At 44.3% G+C, this 20,765-nt stretch overlaps 1 protein-coding gene across 1 annotated transcript; it reads left to right on the top strand.

Annotated features, from left to right (window-relative positions):
- The first annotated feature begins 321 nt into the window (after nucleotides 1–321).
- On the top strand, nucleotides 322–7,635 carry GJA4 (gap junction protein alpha 4). Its single transcript, XM_054999934.1, has 2 exons — nucleotides 322–473; nucleotides 4,095–7,635. Exon 2 carries the CDS (start codon nucleotides 4,101–4,103, stop codon nucleotides 5,154–5,156), a length of 1,056 nt encoding a protein of 351 aa, XP_054855909.1. The 5' UTR covers nucleotides 322–473; nucleotides 4,095–4,100; the 3' UTR covers nucleotides 5,157–7,635.
- The last annotated feature ends 13,130 nt before the right edge of the window (nucleotides 7,636–20,765 follow it).

The raw sequence follows: 20,765 nt of genomic DNA, 5'->3' as shown, positions 1-20,765 counted from the left end.
AGGAAAGCAACAAATAGAGGCACGAGCCTTCGGCCTGCCTCAGTGCCCCTCTGTGTGCTCTCGCCTTCCCTCTGTATTTTCTTTCAGGTTTTCTGGGGGGGGGGATCTAACCAGGAAGCAGGTGATGTCACCCCAGCTTCCCTTCTTGACCCCTCATCCACCTGCCAGAACAGCTGCCATACTGTGAAAAAGAACCAGCCACAGTCTGAGACACCCCCACCCCCAAACTCCGCCTCCCTCCCCACACCATTTCCTCCAGCTCCTCCCCTCTGAACTCATCCAAGAGCGATGGTCATTCCTTCTTAACATCACTGGAGTTTCCTGGATTCCAGCAAGAGGTCTCTGCCGGCACAGATCTAGAACTCTTCTCCGCTACAATAACCCACCACCACTTCCCCTGGTTTGGGAGCAGAACTGAATAAAGGCCTTGAAAAGCAGGAACTGGGACTGCGATTTGAGAAACTGCTTAGCTGGTGAGTACTACAGTTATATGAATTTGCTCAGGAGCCCCATAGTTAGGATTCCTGGGGTCTCTCATCCTTGCGGGGGTGCGAGTGGGCTATAAATGCCAGGTCCTGAGGCATGCCTTCACAACCTGGCATTAACTTTAATCTTTAATGGACTGTATGATTTACTCCATAGAGAAGGAAAATGCGCTTTGGACATGCACACGGGCGCATCTGAAACCTGTATACAAGGACCAGTGCATACCTTGCTGTAAAATATGAGCTCTAAGGAGAGTAATGTCTCCTATACAATGCCCTGACTAGGAATACATGCACCAAACTTAGGCAGAGCTGCCAGATCACCAGCCCCTGGGGCTACAACTTTAACTTCCAAGAGTAGCAGGTGAAAACACCTTTATTTTATGAAAAGCTTCCCCTGCAGATCTCTTAGACTGTTGTCAAAAGCCACCAGACCAGCATCACCCAGGGCTTGCTTTCTTTGGCAATATTGAACTGAGCTTGCTTGCACAGGCTTTCATAGGCTACTTCAGGACAGAAGAGAGAGAACTTTTTACAGCAGGCAGACTTGCACTTCCAGGATCTCTCCTAGCATAGTCATCTCTCAGTGACCTCTAATTCCAGCAGGTATCTCTTTTTCTTAGTGTGTGGGTTTAAAAGCTAGCACTTTAACAACCAAACCTGCAATGGATCTTTTGCTAATTGGCTTCCTGCCTTTTATAACCCCAGGAGCAGACAGAAAGTAGAGTCTTTTGAGGTGTGGGGAAGTGTTAAGTTGGAAGAGCTTTTAAGGTGAGGAAAGGGATAGGGAGTTTAATGGGCTTTGCGGGGGGGCTCTGAGTGCTTTGGCTTGGTTTGGTTTATACTGTACTCTCCCTTTCTTCTTCTTGTAGTTTATGAAAAGGATTTTTATAACAGTCTTAATCTAAAAAATGTATGTTAGCTCGTCCATCTAAAGAGTCTCTGCTAGTTCATTCATCCATTTGGTTTTGTGTTGGAAAAGGGAGCAATAAAAATGTATATCTGGGTGGTACAGCACTGATAAAGAAATGGAGGACAGATCCAATTCCTGAATTAAGTATCTAGCAAAGAAACAAGGAGAACTCAAATAGGGTGATAAATCTTTGACCTTATTTTATAGTTTATAGACACTGAATGTCTTATAAAAATATCCTTAAGGGGTTGGGAGTAAGCTTGAACTCTAATTTAAAATTGTCTGAGCCTTGTACCCCTTCTGTTACGAGATAACATACAGCTTTTAAGGCTCTGTAATATTATTTATTTTAATTCTCTTGGCCAATGAAGTAGGATGGCCCTGATTAAGGCAGCCAGGGAGTCGGTGTTGCACTAGGAATTGAGCCCAGGTCCATTTAAGTCCCACCGGTGTCATTTATTTTTATTTATATTTTACTTGCTTCACCTTTCTCCCCAACGGGACCTAAAACGGCTTACAATCCCCAGTACTCTGCTCTGCTGCTTTTTCCTTGTAACTGCCCTGTGATCCAAGTTAGGCTGCAAATATGTGTCTGGCCTAAAGTAACCCACCAAGTTTCTGTGGTGCCCTGGGGATTCTAGCCGGGGTCTCTCGGATCCTCGTCTGATGCTTTAACCATTGCACTACAGTGGATCTGCTTTCTCTCTCTCTCTCTTAGCATGTTCTCCTGACAAGGGCATGGTTTGAATGTTTTAGCTACTGTTACCCGGAGTTTGTGTCCTTGTGCTTGTCTTAAAGTGCTGCGTTCCCCTGTGCTCAGAAAAACCTGGAAAGAATGAGACTCCGTATGGTATCCTTTGGCAAGCTCCCCAAACGGTTATTCGCTTCCTAGCAGTTAGAATGTTCTAATGCACAAAGGGGTTCCTGTTAATTTTGGTTTTGTATGAGTGCTGATTGTCTACTAGAAGCAATAGTCCTTCTGACTAATTCTTCAAAAGTTTGTCTCAATTGCACGCGCTACTGGATAGTAAGCCTTTGGGAAAGTGAAGGTTCTACTGCCTGGCTCGTACCTTCTTTAGAAGTAATTTTGAATGCCTTCTCTCCCCTCCTGTTACACTCTTTTATAAGATGTTCTGAGCGTTCAGCAGGCTGTTTCTGAGCCCTTTTAAACTTTATAACCACAAGGCCTGGCCTCTTTTTATTTTTAGAACTGTGGTGCTGACTGCCATGTTACAATCCAAAATCCACAAGGATTGTGCTAGGGTTGCCAACTCTGGGTTAGGAATTACCTGCAGATTTGGGGGTGAAGCCTGGGAAGAGGCCTCAGCAGAGTATAATGCCATAGATCACCTGGAGATTTGGGGACAGAGCCTGGGGAAACAAGGGAACTCAGCAGGGATGTGATGTCATAGAGTCTCCAAAGCAGCCATTTTCTCTGGGGGAACTGATTTTCTGTACTGTGGAGATCAGTAATAATTCTGGGAGATCTCCAGGCCCAACCTGGAGGTTGGCAACCCTATTTTGTCACTGTTCCCCTGTATCTTCTTCCTGTTCTGCCCTCCTTCCTAAATTCCCTTGCCCTGTGAACCTATCTTGTGATCTCAATCCTCCATCAAGCACCATGTAAAGAAAGGTGCTACATATAGAATATTCACAAATTCTACTATGCTCTCTGGCTGTGTATCCTCTTGATGTATATGCACAATGCATGTGTGTATTTCTTAGTTGCAAACACACATGGGCTTCTGTCCTTCAAACCATGGAAGAACTCTTCCAGAACTCTAAAGCAGTAAAGGCACTGAAGTTCTTCATAGCCACTGGAAGAAAGGATGTGCTAAGACCCCAGAGTCTGTTTCCTTGGGAGATGCTCATGGCAGTCTTGGAAATGGATGGGGAGGCATGAAGGGTGTGTAGGAAGAGGCTTGACATGTTTTGCATTTCTGCTTGTGAAACTATGGATATGGTTATTCCATAGCCCAAACTTGTGTGCAAAAGGAGTACATTTTTTATTCTGTCCTTCTTCCAAGGAGTTCTGGGTGGTGTTCATGGTCCTCCCCCACCCCCATTTTATCCTCACAGCCACCCTGTAAGATAGTCTAACAGAACAAGAGCAACTAACCCAGTGTCACCTAGAGTGTTGGAAATTTTAACATGGTTCTCCCAGATCCTTCAATATTCTATCCACCACACAGTCTCTAAACACGACACTAAACTTCAGCCTTTTCACCTCTATGACTCCCAGTCATGTGCAGCTCTCTTCTTTCCACAGCACATAGGGTTGCCAACTCCAAGTTATGAAATTTCTGGAGGTCTGAAGGTGGAGCCTGGGGTGGGAGGGGTTTAGGGAGGGTCAAGAGCTCAGCAGGGATGTACTGCCATAGAATCTGTCCTCCAAAGCTACCGTTTTCTCCAAGGGAACAAAACCCTGTAGCCTGAAGGTCCATTGTAATTCGGGGGGGGGGGGGGTCTTCAGGCCCCACCTGAAGGTTAGCAACCATACTCTTCTACCAGCTCTTCCAAGCCCCCTGCCTCTCCTCAGTCCCTTCTTCTGCCTCTCCATCACTTTGGGTCATGAGCTGCTCAGGTAATTGGCAATGGAGACTTCACCAGTCTGGTATTTCCTGGTGAGTCTTCTATAGGTGGCAGGTTTTCCCAAACCACTGACTCCTGTCTTCTTGTCTCCTTGCTCTCACTAGCAGAAGATGGGTGACTGGGGCTTCCTGGAGAAGTTACTGGATCAGGTGCAAGAGCACTCAACGGTCATTGGGAAGATCTGGCTGACTGTCCTCTTCATCTTCCGCATTCTAATCCTGGGCCTTGCTGGGGAATCTGTCTGGGGAGACGAGCAGTCGGACTTCCTCTGCAACACCAAGCAGCCCGGCTGCACCAACATCTGTTACGACAAGGCCTTCCCCATTTCTCATGTCCGCTACTGGGTGCTTCAGTTCCTCTTCGTCAGCACGCCCACCTTGGTCTACCTGGGACACGTCATCTACCTCTCCCGGCGTGAAGAGAAGCTGAAGGAGCGGGAAAGTGAGCTGCGAGCTCTCCAGTCCAAGGGTGATAAGGTGGCAGCTGCATTGGTGGCAGTAGAGAAGAAAATGGCCAAGATCTCTGTGGCAGAGGATGGGAGGATTAGAATCCGTGGACCTCTGATGTTGACTTACATCATCAGTGTGGTGTTTAAAACCATCTTTGAGGCTGGTTTTCTGGTGGGCCAGTGGTACCTATATGGCTTCGTTATGAATTCGCGCTATATTTGTGAGGGGTTCCCATGCCCACACATAGTGGACTGTTTTGTCTCCCGTCCCACCGAAAAGACCATCTTCATCATCTTCATGCTAGTGGTGGGCTTGATTTCTTTGGTCCTCAACTTCATGGAACTCTTCCACCTCTGTGGCAAGAGTCTGCTCAACACCGTGAAGGAAGGGGATTGTTGTTCCTCATCTGCTCCCCCGCTGCCCTGTGATGCCAACACCTACTCAACCAAGGTTTGTGAAATACCCCCTGGGCCATATCAGGACAAGTCCTACTTCTACCTCCCGATGGCTGAGAGGAATACTCCACCCTACCAGGCCTACAACAAACTGTCCAGCGAACAGAACTGGGCCAACTTCAACACTGAAGAAACCTTGGCCTTGCGAGATGGGAGGAAGCCCCCTGAGGTCTTTGCTACGGAAGCCCCTGAAGTCCATCTCTCTCAGGAGAGGCAATCCAGTCGGCCGAGCAGCAGTGCTTCCAAAAAACAGTATGTCTAGGCAAACAAGCCATCCAGACCTAAGTCTGCTGCCTTGATGGCAACTGTCTCCAGCTAGCATTCTCCAACGTACCTGCTCATCAACAGTTTCTAGAGGGTCAAGTGAAACATGACTTGATGTTCCTGTCAGGGTGCTGCCTGGTTTGTTATCCTGCTGTAGCCAAGACTTCCCTGTGGGCATGGACTATTGTGTCACGGCGAATGGGGAACAGAGCTGCTCCCTCTTGCAAGTCAATGGCATGGGTGCTTAACGGGCATTTAATTATCACTCAGGTGGGGGTGCTACAAGAAGACTCTTTAAAAGTTGAGTATGTGGTCTTGGCAGCTTCCAGCAGGTGGAGGACAAACCATATGTCAATACGTGGTACCTTATAAGAGGTGGCCTCTCTTTTGGAAGCTCACTTGCGTGTTTGATGGCAGAAGAAAGATTTGTGGTATTGGTTGATTTTATCAAGTAAACTGGAGGCCACCTGTTTATTGGTCTTCCTCACAAGGGCTCTGATTTTGAGGTGTTTTGGAAGGAGAAAATGTCTTTTCTTGATCTCTTCTAGGTGATGGAAACACACCCCAAACAAAACGCACGCATGTCAACGCAGGACAGGGCTGAGCAGAGATGCAGAGTGCTCACCTGGATGTCAACTCATCCCTTTATGGTAACAGGCAGAAAGATGCCAGCTCCGTTCTCCTGTGACCTTCCTACCTTGGCTGGTTTGTGGAAGGAAACATGTATAGCTCATGCCACGTACCTGGTGGCTTCCCTTAAGCATGTTTCTTCTTTTTTTAATTAAAAAAGGCAGCTCAAAGATCTTAAGATCTTGCCCTTGTTTATATTTTGAAGTATTATTGAAGGTGTACCTGCTAATACCTGAACTATTTATATTCTAGCTCCTGGAAAAGAATTCATTAAAAAGGAGATACTAAACCCAGGTTTTTCAAGGAAGATAAGACTCTTGGGTATAGTTCTGTATGTGTACATGGCTGTATGTTTGTGCATGGGGGGGGGGGACATCGGTTTAAGCTCCCTTTCCCTTTTTCCCAATCTCCTTGTTTACAGGATAGCTGGACACTCTTGCAGTATATTTGTGACCAAATATAGTAGAATAGACTAAAATGAGGCTTAATATCTAAAAATGGGCTTCTCTCAAATACTTCTTACAACAGGGGTCTTCAGCAACTCTTGAAGTCCACTTACTCTCCTCCTTAAATACAGAACAAATTATCATTCAATTCTTTTTGAGGTGTTTGCCCTCTCTGTTAGGACATTGTGCCTTGTAATGTTGCGGGGGGGGAGCTGCCTTCACGGCTGATCGTTTGGCTTGCTAGCGATGATCATTGTCTAGGAACATACAATGTTTATTCAGAAGCCCAAGAGGCTTTCCCACACAAGAGACATTCTCTCATCCTCGTCTTCCTTATTCCATTCAGCTCTCTGCTCTAGTTACACCTGGTTTCTTCTGCTTTCTCAAATTCATGTCCCTGGCCTCCAGGTAATAAACATGATCCAGTAACTCGGCTTGCTTCACTTTTTCATAACTTGGTTAGAACTTGCTTCCAGGACCTCCTTGGAAGCATCAAGAGTTCAGTTATGGGTCTTGCTGCTGTCACAGAGCCAAGGGGCAAGCATGAATGCTTGCCCAAAACACTGGGTTGGATCCTGTGGATCTGTTCTGCAAATGGTGGCACGTTCCTTGCAATGCAAGAAAGCTGCTTCACCATGGAAAAGCATCACCATCCTCAGAACATATCCACAGGATCCTACTCTGTCACATTCTCATGCCTTCTTGTGCTGAGCAGATGGACCTGAAATGGGCCCCGTTGCACTTTGTGTGCCCCGTTAGGGAATAGAACTATACTATAAATCACAGCTTACTCTGTTTGAGGTGCTACCAAGCATGTTTATTGATGTCTTTTTATGTTATTGGCCAATTTCCTGTCTTAGTTTTGCATTTGTGAGCCTTTTTGTTAATTTATTGAGAGCCAAGCCAAAACTGCAACTGCAAGCGCAGGCCGGATCGAATTGGGACATTATCTTTAAAATGTAAGAATCTCTCCTGAAATTGCTTCACAGGACGAGTGGGAATTGGCCTTCCAGATTCTTTGATAGTAACACTTGGAAATCCTGGGATTAAATCAGTGAGAGATGCTTTGATTTAAAATGTTCATTTCTACAAGAACAATGCTATATGCTCAGGACTCAGATTGAAATACGGGGTGATTCCCCCTCCCCCTTTATGTAGCATTGAGCACTGTGGTGCAGGGAGGGGAAATCTTTGTTTTGGCAAATCTATTTTCCCCCCTCCAAGAATCTCTAGCGAATAGTTCTTGGCCAAAGCTGTGAAACTTGCACTTGTGTGTTTGATGGAAACCAAAGCAATGTGGGGAGGGGGTTTCCAATCTCTAATTTAACCAAATTGTATGAAAGGGGGAGTTCCAGTGGCAGAGTGCCAAGTGGCAGGTCTGGGGAGGGATTTGATATTTAAATGTTGGGGTGTGTTTTCAAAATAAACAAAAAATTGGTAATCGGTGTGTGTAATGTGGTCCTTAAGTCCCAGTTTGTGCTTTTAACTCCTTTTCTTTGCTTGCTTGGGAATGAAGGGGGGGGGGTTCCATGAGGTTGGGCAAAAGGGGCTATCATCCCCCCACCCTAGTAAATTGGGTTCAGTTCAGTCTAGCAACTTTCTCATGCCACTGAGGTAATAAAAAGAAGAGTCACAGGAGGTGTTTATCGGAAGATACTCTTATAGGCTGGCTCTTCTTGTTTTACCTCTCCGCTCCCCTGCAAAAAAAATCTGCAAGTTCTCTTTTTCTCAGTGGAAAAATCCTGCCCCCCTCACATCTACTGTGTCATGCTGTTGGGGGTCACAGAGTACTCTATACTGCTATATTAATTCAGTCTACCAAGGCTATAAATACATTGTTTATATTTCTGTTTCTGAGAAATGTCATATTGTATGAGAGCAAGGGTAATGTTATGATTAATCTGGTAGACTGAGACCCAAGTTCAGATCCTGCTTGGCTGTGAAACTCTTTGTTTGATCCAAACGGACTCTGATGGAAGAATGAGAGTAGAAGCTGCTTGTACCGAAGTGAGATTTTAAAGAAAGAAAGAGCTTAGCTGCTTCTCAGGGTATTTCATCCCAACAGCTACTCTAGAAGTGGCTTTCTTTCTGCCAAATATTCAGCATTAGGGGTTGGTATGTAACTCTAGTCCTGGAAGCTTCTTCCTTTGGGTAGGCCTTGGCCATTTCCAGACGGCTTACCTGCCTCCGGAACGTCGCGCCATGTTGTGGGGAAAACACGAAATATCGCGTTTTCTCGCATGAGTTTTGCGCGATGTTGCGCGACGAAACATGATATTTCGTGTTTTCCCCGCAACATGGCGCGACATTCCGGAGGCAGGTAAGCCGTCTGGAAACGGCCCTTATGTAGCATTTCTGCCATTAGGCAGCTGAAGTGACTGGTCATAGAAATATTTTTGAGGACCAGTTTGCTACAGGAGAAGCTCAAGTGACAAAGCCTTCTCTGGCCTGTATCGCCCCAGCCCCCAGTGGGAAATTACATTTTTAAAGAATGTTCCTCACATGAAAGTCCACATGGTGGCACACCTCAGGCAACAAAAAGCCAGGAGGAGACTTCAGCCAAACTTCTGAGGCATACTATATTTCTGTGGAAGAGAGGCAGATTTTAGGAGGAACATTCCCCAAAAAAGTAACCCCTGAGACCTGCTCAGGAAATCTTCCCCACTTTGGAATGTATGCACTGGTTCCCCAACTACTCAGACAGTAAATTCTTTGGGGAAAGCTTTTATGGGATAAAACCCACTTGGGCTGAACATAAAAGGGTGGCCAGGTTACCCGCTATGGCCCCTGTGCTCCCATCCTCCACCACAACTCAATGTGAAAGCAAAAATGGGGAGGGGTGGCCCTATTTGATGTGGAAGTGATTCTTCTAGGAATTCTCCCAATCCTTATGGTATTTACTGTAGAAATTTGGGGGATTCCTAGAATGCTGCTCAACATGGTGATGTCACGCTCCTCACTCATACGCACTCCAAAACTCTAGGAACCCTAGATACACTTGTTACTCTTTAATGCATTGTGCTGATATGATATTTGCAGGATTACCCTTCTGGAATTCACATCAGAGGTTTGTCTGTTCCATTTATTGAGATCACAATGGTCTCAATAAATGGATAAGTAATAACACAAAAGTTTCCTAGTTAGGTCTTTTTTCCACTGGTCTTTCCCTGCAATAGGCAACCACTGGGGAATCTTGGACATGACGGGATGGGGGAGTGAGTATGGCTAATTGGAGGAGAAACAATGTGTACTACCTATTGCAAAAAGTCATCAAATGATCTAAAATTAGCAAATGTATTCAAATCAAACAGGAAAAGGGAACCTTGGGGATATCTCTGCCAGATAATAACAGCTGGGCTGAGAATCTGTTTCCCCTTACAAGTAGTTAAACTTGCACATGGCCACAGCTGCAAGCTGAAAGGCCAAAAGAATCTTCTTGGTCCATAGCCTCCAGTGTACCAGCTCACTGTAAGCTGCTTTGAGTCTGGGGGAGAAAAAAGCAGGGTAGAAATACTCAAATGAACATAAAACAAAGAGAAAATACTCAACCATAAATCATTCCGCTTGAGCACATTTCTTTTCAGGGGTGTGCACTGAAAAAGTTTCCATTTCAGTTTCCGGATCCTAGGTTTCTAAAGGAACTATATACCATGATGGCTTTTTTCCAGATGGGGCATTGTCAGTTTGGCATCCAAGCTTTTGGGGGCAGCTGCACTTAACAGCACCAAAATTGCACAGAATGCAGTCCTCCCTCTAAATCATCAATCCATAGGGTTTTTTCCTCAGTTACACTATACACACACAACAACAACAACAAACCTTGGAGAAGGCGAGTGTCAGCGGGTATATACTACGGCGAGAAACTGGCTGGCAAAGGGGTAGTAGGGTGGTGTTGGCACTAAAAACAATCCTGCATAATCACTTTTTTTCTTTTTCTATAGTGCCATTAAATTATCTTTGCATCCTGCTGTTGTATGATCATCTGAACCCCCTCCCCCCAATATACACACACATCTAAATAGGCCTGTTTTTTCCATAAGTTTTCCTTTTGCTGTGGGCAAGCAGGATTGTTTTCAAAAGGGCAGAGTAGCTGAATGGCTTGCAGGAGGGGGAGAAGGGGGGAGCAATCCTAAACAGGCCTACTCAGATGTAAGTCCCATGTTATTCAATACTGCTTACTCCCAGGGAAGTGTCTTTAGAATTGCAGCTTATGATTGAAGTCTTCTGGGCTTTTATCAAGTTTGACTGATTGAACAGACCACTTGCACATGCACACATGCACGCGCGTGCATGCATGCACACACCCAGTGGCACTTTTCCTCACAGCAACCAACTGTCCAAGTGCCCTGATAGGGATGGAGGAGACACACCAGTGCCCAGGTCACACCACAAAACAAACCAAGATGCATCCCCTAAACAGGTCTACTCAGATGTAAGTCCAATGTTACTAAATAGTGCTTAGTCCTAGGGAACTTTCAAATTGCAATCTATGATTAAAGTCTGCACATTCCCCCTTCCAAATGTTTCCAAAGGTAATAGGTGGAGAGGGGTCTCCCCTTGCAAGGACCTGATTGGCAGGGAGGCAAGACAAAACCGTTGCCCAGGTACTGACATGAAAAAATAGAGGCACACATGCGCATTACACACATTCCCCTTCCTGTCAACAGAGTTAATAACAAAAAGGCTCTACCTCTTTGGAATCTGCCTGGTGACTGCTGTTAAGAAACACAAGATACTGCTGTGTGGGCCCGTGCATGCCTGCTGCTGCTGCCACTGCAAGGTAAGAACCAAACTGAAACAAACAGAACACACAAACTTTTTGGTGGGATGTCGTCATAATTCGGTTCACCATTCCAAAGGCTGCTTTAATGAAATGCAGCTGTTATCAGGTGTATTTCGAGCTTGTTTGTTTCTTTTTGCACAACCCTATTTCTTTTCTTCTTGGCTTTGGTTGTGTCACTTCAAAAGAGCTGACAAATCCACTCTCAGTGCTGCAAAGGGACAAAACCATGAGTTGGGGTGGCATGGTGTGCATTTTTGATCCTTGGGAGAAGGAAGGAGGACTGTTTTAATTAGTAACAAGTGGAGCCTTGATAGAGTTCACTCGTGGGAAGCATTCTGTCACTGCTTCCACATAAGGATTTTACCCAGTGTGGACAGCAGGAAGCCTCTGCTGTATTTGAGAACATCCACACAACATCGTGTCAAATCTGGGCATGACTAGTGAGGCTCCCATATTGCAACATGTGATCCACCACTTGCAGCATGAAAGAGTCCAGTCCTTTCCATTGCCGCAGCATTTTACATTCTCTTGAAGGTGCAGATCTGGTTTTCCACATCCCTTTTCTGCTTTATATAACAGGGTGTCCGTGCCTTCTCTGTTGCTTTCCTTTCTCTCCTGCTCTCTGTAACCATTAATTTCCATCAACATATTTCAAATGGCTCCACGTTCCTTCCTTCCACTTTATTGATCATCCATATAGACCAATATCGTTTTAGACTGCCCTGTTTGTTTTATTCTTTAATGTCCTGGCATGCTTTATTGACCTGTTTTATTGTCTGGGCTACTTTTTATTGTTTTTATTGTCCTGGCTAGTTTTTATTGCTTTTATTGGCAAGACGTTATTGACTTGTTGGTATTGTTTTATTGTTGTTTTAGTTGTGAGTCCCTTGGAGACTCTAGAAACATGGCATATATTTTTTTCTAAATAAATAAACTAAATAACTGTGTGAATGTGAGTGTGTTTATATATTTCTATCTGAGAGGCAAACTTACTCCTTTTGCCAGTCTCTTCTTACCCAATACATTTTTATCGTGCCTTTCTTGAAGCAGCTCAGAGTACCATTTGGGGATCTCCCTTTTCCCATTACCTGAGTTTCCCAGGCTGTCGCTTCTAAACACAGCACTACTCTGGCTATCAAAGGAGGGAAGATCAGATCCCACCCTATTACCGGCATCCACCATCCAATTTTTAAATGGCAGGTTTTAAGTGGCAGATGGATTGTCCCTGACTAGTTGATTGCTGCTATCTGTATTATTTTAAACTGATATTTCTACTGCTATGTTTTATTGATTTTAAAATTGTTTAAGGTGTAAGTTTTATGGTAAAAGTTTTCTATTGATGAAATCCGCCCTGAGCTTGCTTGTGCGGGGAAAGCAGAATAAAAGTCAAAACAAACAAACAAATAAACAAATAAAGATCTGTTTTGTCATGCTATTCTGCTATAAAACTATCATCTTTGTTCTGTTTCCCAGATATTTAAATTCTTGTGTTTTTTCAATTTGCTTCTTGCGTAGTACATCAGTTACAAAAAAGAGGCTTTTAAAAACTTACCACTAATATCTCCCTCCCTCCTCAGTTCTGAAAAATAAACTGTTGCGTTAAATCTGTTCAGCTCATCTTCAGTTACTGCTCCACTCTCTGCAAAGCATAGTCAATTTATTTCATTCCTACCCATTGACTTGGACGCCTAAGTCTACAACTTGTTTTATTGATTGGATCATTTATAAACATCTTAGATGGTACGGCGACAGTGAGCTCCCTTGATGGACCACTTAACAAATTTGGGGTTTTGTTCACTATCATTGACTCTAGGGTTGCCAGGTCCAGGTTTGGAAATTCCTGGAGATTTTGGGGGTGGAGCCTGGAAAGAGTGGAGTTTGGGGAGGGGAGGAGCCTCAATGAGGTATAATGCTATAGAGTCTACCCTCCAAAGCAGCCATTTTTTCCAGGGGAATTGATCTATGTGGCCTGGAGATCAGTCGTAATTCCGAGAGATCTCCAGCTACCACCTGGAGGCTGGCAACCCTAATTGACTCATAGTTTCCTGCTTTGTGTATAAGTCAAATATAACCATCCCATCTGTTTCTGCCTTCTGCAATATAGTGAACATTTTATTTTAGTCGAAGATGTCAAAGGTTTTTACTCGGTCAGTAAATGCTAGATAAGAGTCCTTTCCTCATTTCTAGTCTTCTCTTTGTTAATATTTGGATTACAAGGATGGATTCCCATGTTCCCTTTGGTTCCTAAGTGATCCTCGCTTGCTGTATTTAGTTTTATTCCAGTTGCCCTTTGAATAATCTTTATATTTTTAGAAGCATGGTAAAAAAAAGTAAAGTTGAAAAAGGAGGTCCAGAGTTTGTTTGCCACAAACTGGCCTGGTGGAAGATAGTGTGAGGCTGAAGTTATTTCCCAGTTCCCAGTTCCTTATTCACAAATGTTCAGTGTCATCCTATGTAGAGTTACTCCAGTCTAAGCCCATTGAAATAAATGGGCCTAGGTTGGAGTAACTCTGCATAGGATTGCACTTTTCATTGCAAATACTGATGATGCTTTATGATTAGTAGTATTAATATTAGTATTTATGTTATTTGTAGTCCGCCTTAGTGAGACTCGAGGAAGATTGCATAGTGTAAATCAATGTAAGCTATGACAGGAACATCCCATAAACAAAGCAATAATGTTACATCAACAGACCGTACACAGTAGTATGTCCTGCAGTTCCTGTCCTTTCTCCAAAGTATCTCTCTGAACCATTTCAATACAGTACAGCCCTCCTACATACGTGAACAAGCCCTCCTCAATAATTCAGTTTTGCATAGTTTGCAGAAAGCTAGATGAGCTTTCCTAACCACATCAGGTAGACCAATCTACCTCAAGATAAGTTTTAGACCCCTCTGAAAGCAGGCTTGCCAACTCCAAGTTGAGAAATACCTGGAGATTTGTGGAGAGGAGGGACCTCCGCAAGGTCTGATGCCATAGATTTCACCCTCCAAAGCAGCCATTTCCTTTAGGGGAACTGATCTCTGTAATCTGGAGATCAGCTGTAATTCTGGAAGATCTCCAGGTTACACCCAGATCTTGGCAACCCTACCTGAAACATACATCCCAAACTCTGGAGACTGTGCCCTGCAAGGTGACAGATACTGGAGCCCATTCTGAAGGATGGCTGTGGCATAGAGTCGCCAGATCCCCTTAAGCTTTCAGCAGGAGGAGGGGGCCTGGCATTTACCTGGCACTAACCTGGGTGAGCTTCTTGTGCATGCGCAGTCTCCCAGCAGGTGTGATTATGTCACTTCTGGAAGCGATGTCGTCATGCCTCTGGGAAGCACGCCTGCTGTATGCTGGCCCAGAAGGTTTCCTGCCTCTTTGGCCCATTCCCCAGGGCTTTTCCCCTCTGCCAGACAGGTGAGTGGTAGCAGGAGGCAGAGGCTGGGAGTGGGGGATTCCTCACCCCCATTGGGGGACTGGCAGCCCTACTCTGGCATCAAGAGCCTCCATCCAACCAGCCCCTGAGGATGCCCAGAGGGGATGAAGTTGCCTCTGTTCTGTATTCAGCTCATCCTAGAAAGGCATCACTGGGCTTAGGATTATATTGTAGACCACTCGGCCAAGCAGCCTTTCCTTTGGTGGTTATTCAGTTCCCTTGATTCTTTCTCAGCAGTGTGGTTGCAGTTCCCCATGACTATCTTTTCTTCCTGGATATATCTGGGAAGCAGGAGAGCTTTGGACGGTTGCCTTGAAGTTAGCTGGTGCTTGGAATGATGATTGCTGATGGTCAGGATGCAGTAAGGTATATGCAGTCCAGCCTACATTATGAGCTGGAAGAGAGCTCAGTGAAAAAAGTTTTTTGCCCAAACTTTCACCAAGAGAGCTTATCATTTACAAGCCAATTTCCAATCAAACTTTGTTTCAATGTGCCTCAAATAGCATACTGGTTCTTCCTAAAGGGGTCTGCCTACCCAGCAGCCTCTCCCAATGATTCATACTTCAGTGCACCCGCTATGCAACTCAGCTATCATTTTCACCTTAACCTGTTATTAACACAGTGTGTTCATACCGTTGATTCTTAGAGTCATGTCACGTTTCGGTGTTTCCCCGATCTATTTTGCGAGTGCTCTGCTGACTTCTTTAGCTTCCGATGCAGTTGCAGCACTATTATTTCAGATGTGAACTCGCATAGTGCGATGACCCTGCCTTGGACAGAAGAGCTAGTCCAAGCCACGTATCCTCCTTCTAACTCTGGCTTTCTGTTCTGCCATTAGAGTAATATTGTCTTGATCACATGAAACTGTCTTATTGTAACCCTTTTCACAAGTTACAGCAAATGCACATACCAATCTGTGTAGAGCATACCCTTGATGAATTTTTAAAGTGGGTTTAGAAAATTTCATATTCCATTTGATGCATTTAAAGCTCAAGGTGTGATTTTAAACTGCACATTGATTCAGGTACTGGTCCCCAGTTTCATTTGTAAAGCGAAAGCCTGTTGACTCTTTCTTACACAAAGTTGCATGTGCATATATACAAGATGCATTTGTATTTTTGCATTTATTTATTTATATCCCACTTTTCTCCCTAGCTGGGACTCAAAGCAACATAGAACATCGTTCCCCCCACTTCCATTTTCTCACAACAACAACCCTGTGTGGTGATCCAGGTTAAGAGGTTGCGATGGGCCCCAAGTCACCCACTGAATTTCTATGGTAGAAGTGGAGATTTGAACCCAGGTCTCCCAGGTCCAGTACTCTATCCAATACACCACACCAGCTTTCAGTGTACATGTGTGCACTGTAAGATGAGAATAGAGCTACTTAGTGGGACTCTGGATCTCTCAAGGTCTGCCTTGTTTACTCTTACCGGTAGTAACTTTCCAGAGTCTTAACCAGAGGTCTTTGACATCACATATTACCTGATCCTTTTAACTGGAGATTATGGGGATTGAATGTGGGGCTTTCTGCATGCGAAGAAGATATTCCAGTGCTGAGCCATGGCTTCCTTCCCATAAGAATTCTCACACATATACATGAAGCTGCCTTATACTGAGTCAGGCCCTTAGCCTCTCAAGGTCAATGTCTACTAGGAGAGTAGATGCAGAGGAGTTAGCCGTGTTAGTCTGTAGTAGCAAAATCAAAAAGAGTCCAGTAGCACCTTTAAGACTAACCAACTTTATTGTAGCATAAGCTTTCGAGAATCACTGTGATTCTCGAAAGCTTATGCTACAATAAAGTTGGTTAGTCTTAAAGGTGCTACTGGACTCTTTTTGATTTTGCTACTAGGAGAGTGGCAGCAATCTTCCAGGGCCTTTCACATCACCAGATCTGTTTTATATGGAAACAGCAGGGGCTGAACCTTCTTCATACATGGCAGATGCCTCATGACTTAACTAGAGATGGGCACGAACCGAAATGCAAACTAAAGTTCGTCACGAACCAGGCCAGTTGGTTTTTTGGTTCGTGAACCAGTGGTTCGTCGAAGGGCATTTCTGACAACCCACGACAACCCACTATGATTTTTAGAGCGGTTCATTTGGTTTGTTTTTCAGTTTATCATTACAGACAGCCTGGCACCAATCAATCTGTTCCCTAGGCAACGGGAGGTTGGCTTTCTGCAGACCTTCTGCAGCCCCGGAAGTGATGTACTCACAAACCGGTTCGTGAACCAGACAATTTCATGCAAGTTCATGGTTCATGAAATGTGACAAACCATGAACCGCCATTTTCCTGGTTCATGCCCATCTCTAGACCTAACCACAGCTCTTCCTCTTTTCCTATGGGTATATCAATCAGTGTTCCAGGTTCAAGATACATTATGGCTGCTTCCACACACATTGGATAATCCACTTTCAATACTCTTTAGTGAACATTTGAAACTGATTTTCCATGCGTGGAACAAAAAATCCACTTCCAAAGGATTGCGAAAGTGCATTGAAAGTGTATTATTCAACGTGTGTGGAAATGGCCCTTGTCTAGTTCTACCTCATCAGTGAGCAGAGTCAAGAATATATGTGACTTCTTACTGTGTCTACTGGTTGTTCTTTCAGCTTCACTGTCATCTCTTTGTCCCAACACTATGATTGCCCCTTTTCCTTTCCATTTTTTAATCTCTATTTAAGAAGATACCCAAATTTGGCATGGGGGGGACTCCCCCCTTCTCATTCTGCTTTAGGGTTTTCAAGAGTTCACTGATAAAGCCCCATTACACAAATCTGTGTGTTCTTTGCTTGTCATATAATAGGTGGAAATGGATTTGAGATAAGCCTCAAAGCTTGAAGGTTAGTATTGTTTTCTGTTTCTATTAGCAGAAGACTTAAAATATTCTAGCACGGTACATTCTCTCTGGTTATCTTTTTTTTTAACTTTTAAAAATAACTTGCTTTGAGCAGCTGAAATGTGAATTTTTTTTTCTCCCAGTTGCATGCTGAATTTCTAAGCTGTAGAATCAGCATCAGATTAAATGGGAGCAGAGAAACTATTTAAAGTGCCACAGAAGCCTTTTTGAGGAAAGGAAGGTATTTAAAGTGCTGTACAATCCAAGAAAAGTTAGTCAAAGTTACCTGTGATTGATATTCATTAGATAGAGATAGAGATATACATTCATTACATATCTAACTCAAGACACATGCTTTTTATTCATCTGATTTCCATCGCCCTTTCTCTAAAAAGCTCAAAACAGTGTGCATGTTTTCTCCCGCTCCAGTTTTATCCTTGCTGCCTGTGAAGGAGGACAGTCTGAAAGAGAATGACTGGCCCAACATCCTCCCAGTGTGCTTCCAGGACAAATAGGAATTTGACCCAGATCTTTCCAGTCATGGTTCAGAGTCCTAACCATTATACAATACTGTCCCCTTAGTTTCTCTAGGTAGTTAAGTGCATTCTTAAATTTCAGTAAATCTCTTCCAATAACATGGTTCTTATTATCTAACTTTGTTATGAGCTGGAAACAAAAACTGCTATTTTTGAGTTGGTGTTCTTTACGCCTGGCATTTTTAAGTGGAATGTTTTAATGCAGAGTGTTTATAATTTGTCATAAAGGGAGGGGAAGGAGGAGCAGATCCTCAGTAAACTAGTACAAGACTAAAAAGGGGGGAAACCAGAAAGAATATAAACATGTATTGTAAAGGATGAATAGAACAATACACCATGTGACAATAAATATTATATACAGAGAATATTAAAACATGATGCGACTCCAGATAGCATGTTCTTTCTTATCTTCCTCAAATATGCAAAGAATTTGCAATACAAAAAAAAAAGTCCATGGTAAGATATGAAGATTATGGGAGGCTAGAAACGAAGCCTGTTGTATGAAAAAAAAATACAACGGGCTCTAGAAAACTGCTGTTGGTCTTTTTTTTATTTTTCATGAAACATAACGATCAGTAGAGCTTACTCAAAGGAAACGGCCTCCAGGATTGAAGCCAGGCTGTGAAGCTCCGTAGGGAAAGTGAAGGTGAGAGGAAAGGAAGGCTTAAGACCAGGGCTTTTTTTCAGCTGGAACACGGTGGAAAGGAGTTCCGGAACCTCTTGAAAATGGTCACATGGCCGGTGGCCCCGCCCCCTGATCTCCAGACAGAGGGGAGTTTAGATTGCTCTCCGTGCCGAAGTGGCACAGAGGGCAATCTAAACTCCCCTCTGTCTGGAGAGCGGGGGGCAGGGCCACCAGCCATGTGATCATTTTCTCCAAGGGCAACCCACTGAGTTCCACTACCTCTTTTCCCAGAAAAAAAGCCCTGCTTAAGACCATGGCATGGAAGTGTCATAGCTGTGCTACTTGCACTTTTGCTCAGGTGTGATAGCGGGGGGGGGGGGAGGGAAGGACTGGTGGTTGGAACAGCTGCAAGCAGAGTAGGATTAGAGAGTATGGGCTCCATTCCTACAGCTTTTCACACCATTTGCTGCTGTTGCTATGGCGGGATGCATTTTCTTGCCTCTATGTGGAAGCAGCCTTGAGGCATTACTAAGTAAGCCTCCCTGCTGATCTCATAAGGTAAAGCACCAAGTCATTACTGACCCATGGGGGGATGTCGCAAGTTGCAACATGACATTTTCTTGGCAGACTTTTTACAGGGTGGTTTCCCATTGCCTTCCCGAGTCATCTACACTTTACCCCCAGGAAACTGGGTACTCATTTTACCGACCTCGGAAGGATGGAAGGCTGAGTCAACCCTGAGCTGGCTACCTGAACCCAGCTTCCACCAGGATCGAACTCAAGTCATGAGCAGAGCTTGGGCTGCAGTACTGCAGCTTACCACTCTGCGCCACGGGGCTCTTCCCCATATTCCCCATATGGTTTCATATTCCAGTGAATATGTGCACAATCCATGTAAAATATATGGTTGCTTTTGTCTCTGTACTCATGTTGAGTAAATCTTATATTCAATGCATCTAACCTGAATGAATGAGTGATTTAAGCCCCACATTTTTGTCCAGGTATAACTTATAGGGTTGCCTGCCTCCAGGTGGTGGCTGGAGATCTCCCAGAATTATAACTGATCTCCAGCCAACAGAGATCAGTTCCTCTGCTTTGGAGGGTGGACTCTATGGCATTATACTCTGCTGAGGTCCCTTCCTTTCCAAACCCCACCCACTCTAAGCTTCAACCCCCCCCAAATCTCCAGGAATTTCTCAACCTGGAGCTGGCAACCTAGGTGTCTGCTTTTATTTTTTCAACTGAAAGTGCATTGGCTTTTTCTTACAGATTTAGGAATGTAAGAAGAGCCCTACTGGATCAGACCAGTGGCCAATCTCCTCCAGCATCTTGTTTTATACAGAAGCCAAACCACATGTCCTGGAGTGTCAGCAGACATGGCACAGAGACCAAGCCCCTCCCCCTCCGATGTTACCTCCTAGCACTGGATTTCAGAGCTTGACTGCCTCTGAACATGGAGGTTCCCTTTACTCGCCATGGCTAGTAGCTATTGATGGACATCTCCAGGAATCTGTATGCAAGTACACGCAGAGTACATGTGCATTCTCTACTGGGTTCCTGGATTCACATGGGGTAGGTAGTTGGGGTAAGGTTGTTTGGGTTACCTGGTCTAAAAAACGTTGATTATTTTCAGTAAAATTCAAGTAGTAAAGGATGGTTTGTGATGGCGTTGAATGTAGTTCAATGTATTTTATGTAACCTGAAGACTCATTCTGTTGTTTAGCATTTAGAATTTTTTATGCTTTCAGTGCTAAAGACAGAGATGTTCTGCCAGACATTTGGTTGAGGCCAACATTAAATCCATCAAATAAGTCTCCCTGCCTGCCTCCCACCTGTGGGGGGGGGGTCATATGGTCACCTGCCCCCCACGTATGAGCAGCCACAGGATACCAACCCACACCTTCACCCTTTTTATATATGATGAGCAGGTGAATTGCTGAAGTGTTGTATTGTAAGATTTGTGATTTTATTGTTAAGCCTGTATTCTTTATTTTTGTTGTAACCCGCCCTGAGCCCACTCGCAGGGAGGGCGGACTATAAATCAAATAAATAAATAAATAATCTATACTTCGGGGGGTGGGTATAAATAACAACACTGAAAATATTTTAAATAGATGAAACCCATTTTGCATTTTGGGTGGAAATATTTCACTTCACTACATTATCAGAAGAAATGAAGATACTGGTTGCTAGGCTTAGCAGTGGGAAACTTTTCAAATGCTCGGGAGAGGGAATCTGCACCCCTGTGGAGCAGGCGGCCTTGGGCCAGTCCTGGAAGACCTTGGGCCGGTCACGCTCTCTCTCAGCCTGATATACTTG

Source organism: Eublepharis macularius, chromosome 15, assembly GCF_028583425.1.
Source record: "Eublepharis macularius isolate TG4126 chromosome 15, MPM_Emac_v1.0, whole genome shotgun sequence".
In the NCBI taxonomy this organism is placed as follows: domain Eukaryota; kingdom Metazoa; phylum Chordata; class Lepidosauria; order Squamata; family Eublepharidae; genus Eublepharis; species Eublepharis macularius.
Note: the sequence above shows the minus strand (reverse complement) of the source record. Positions and strands in the feature narration are given on the sequence as shown.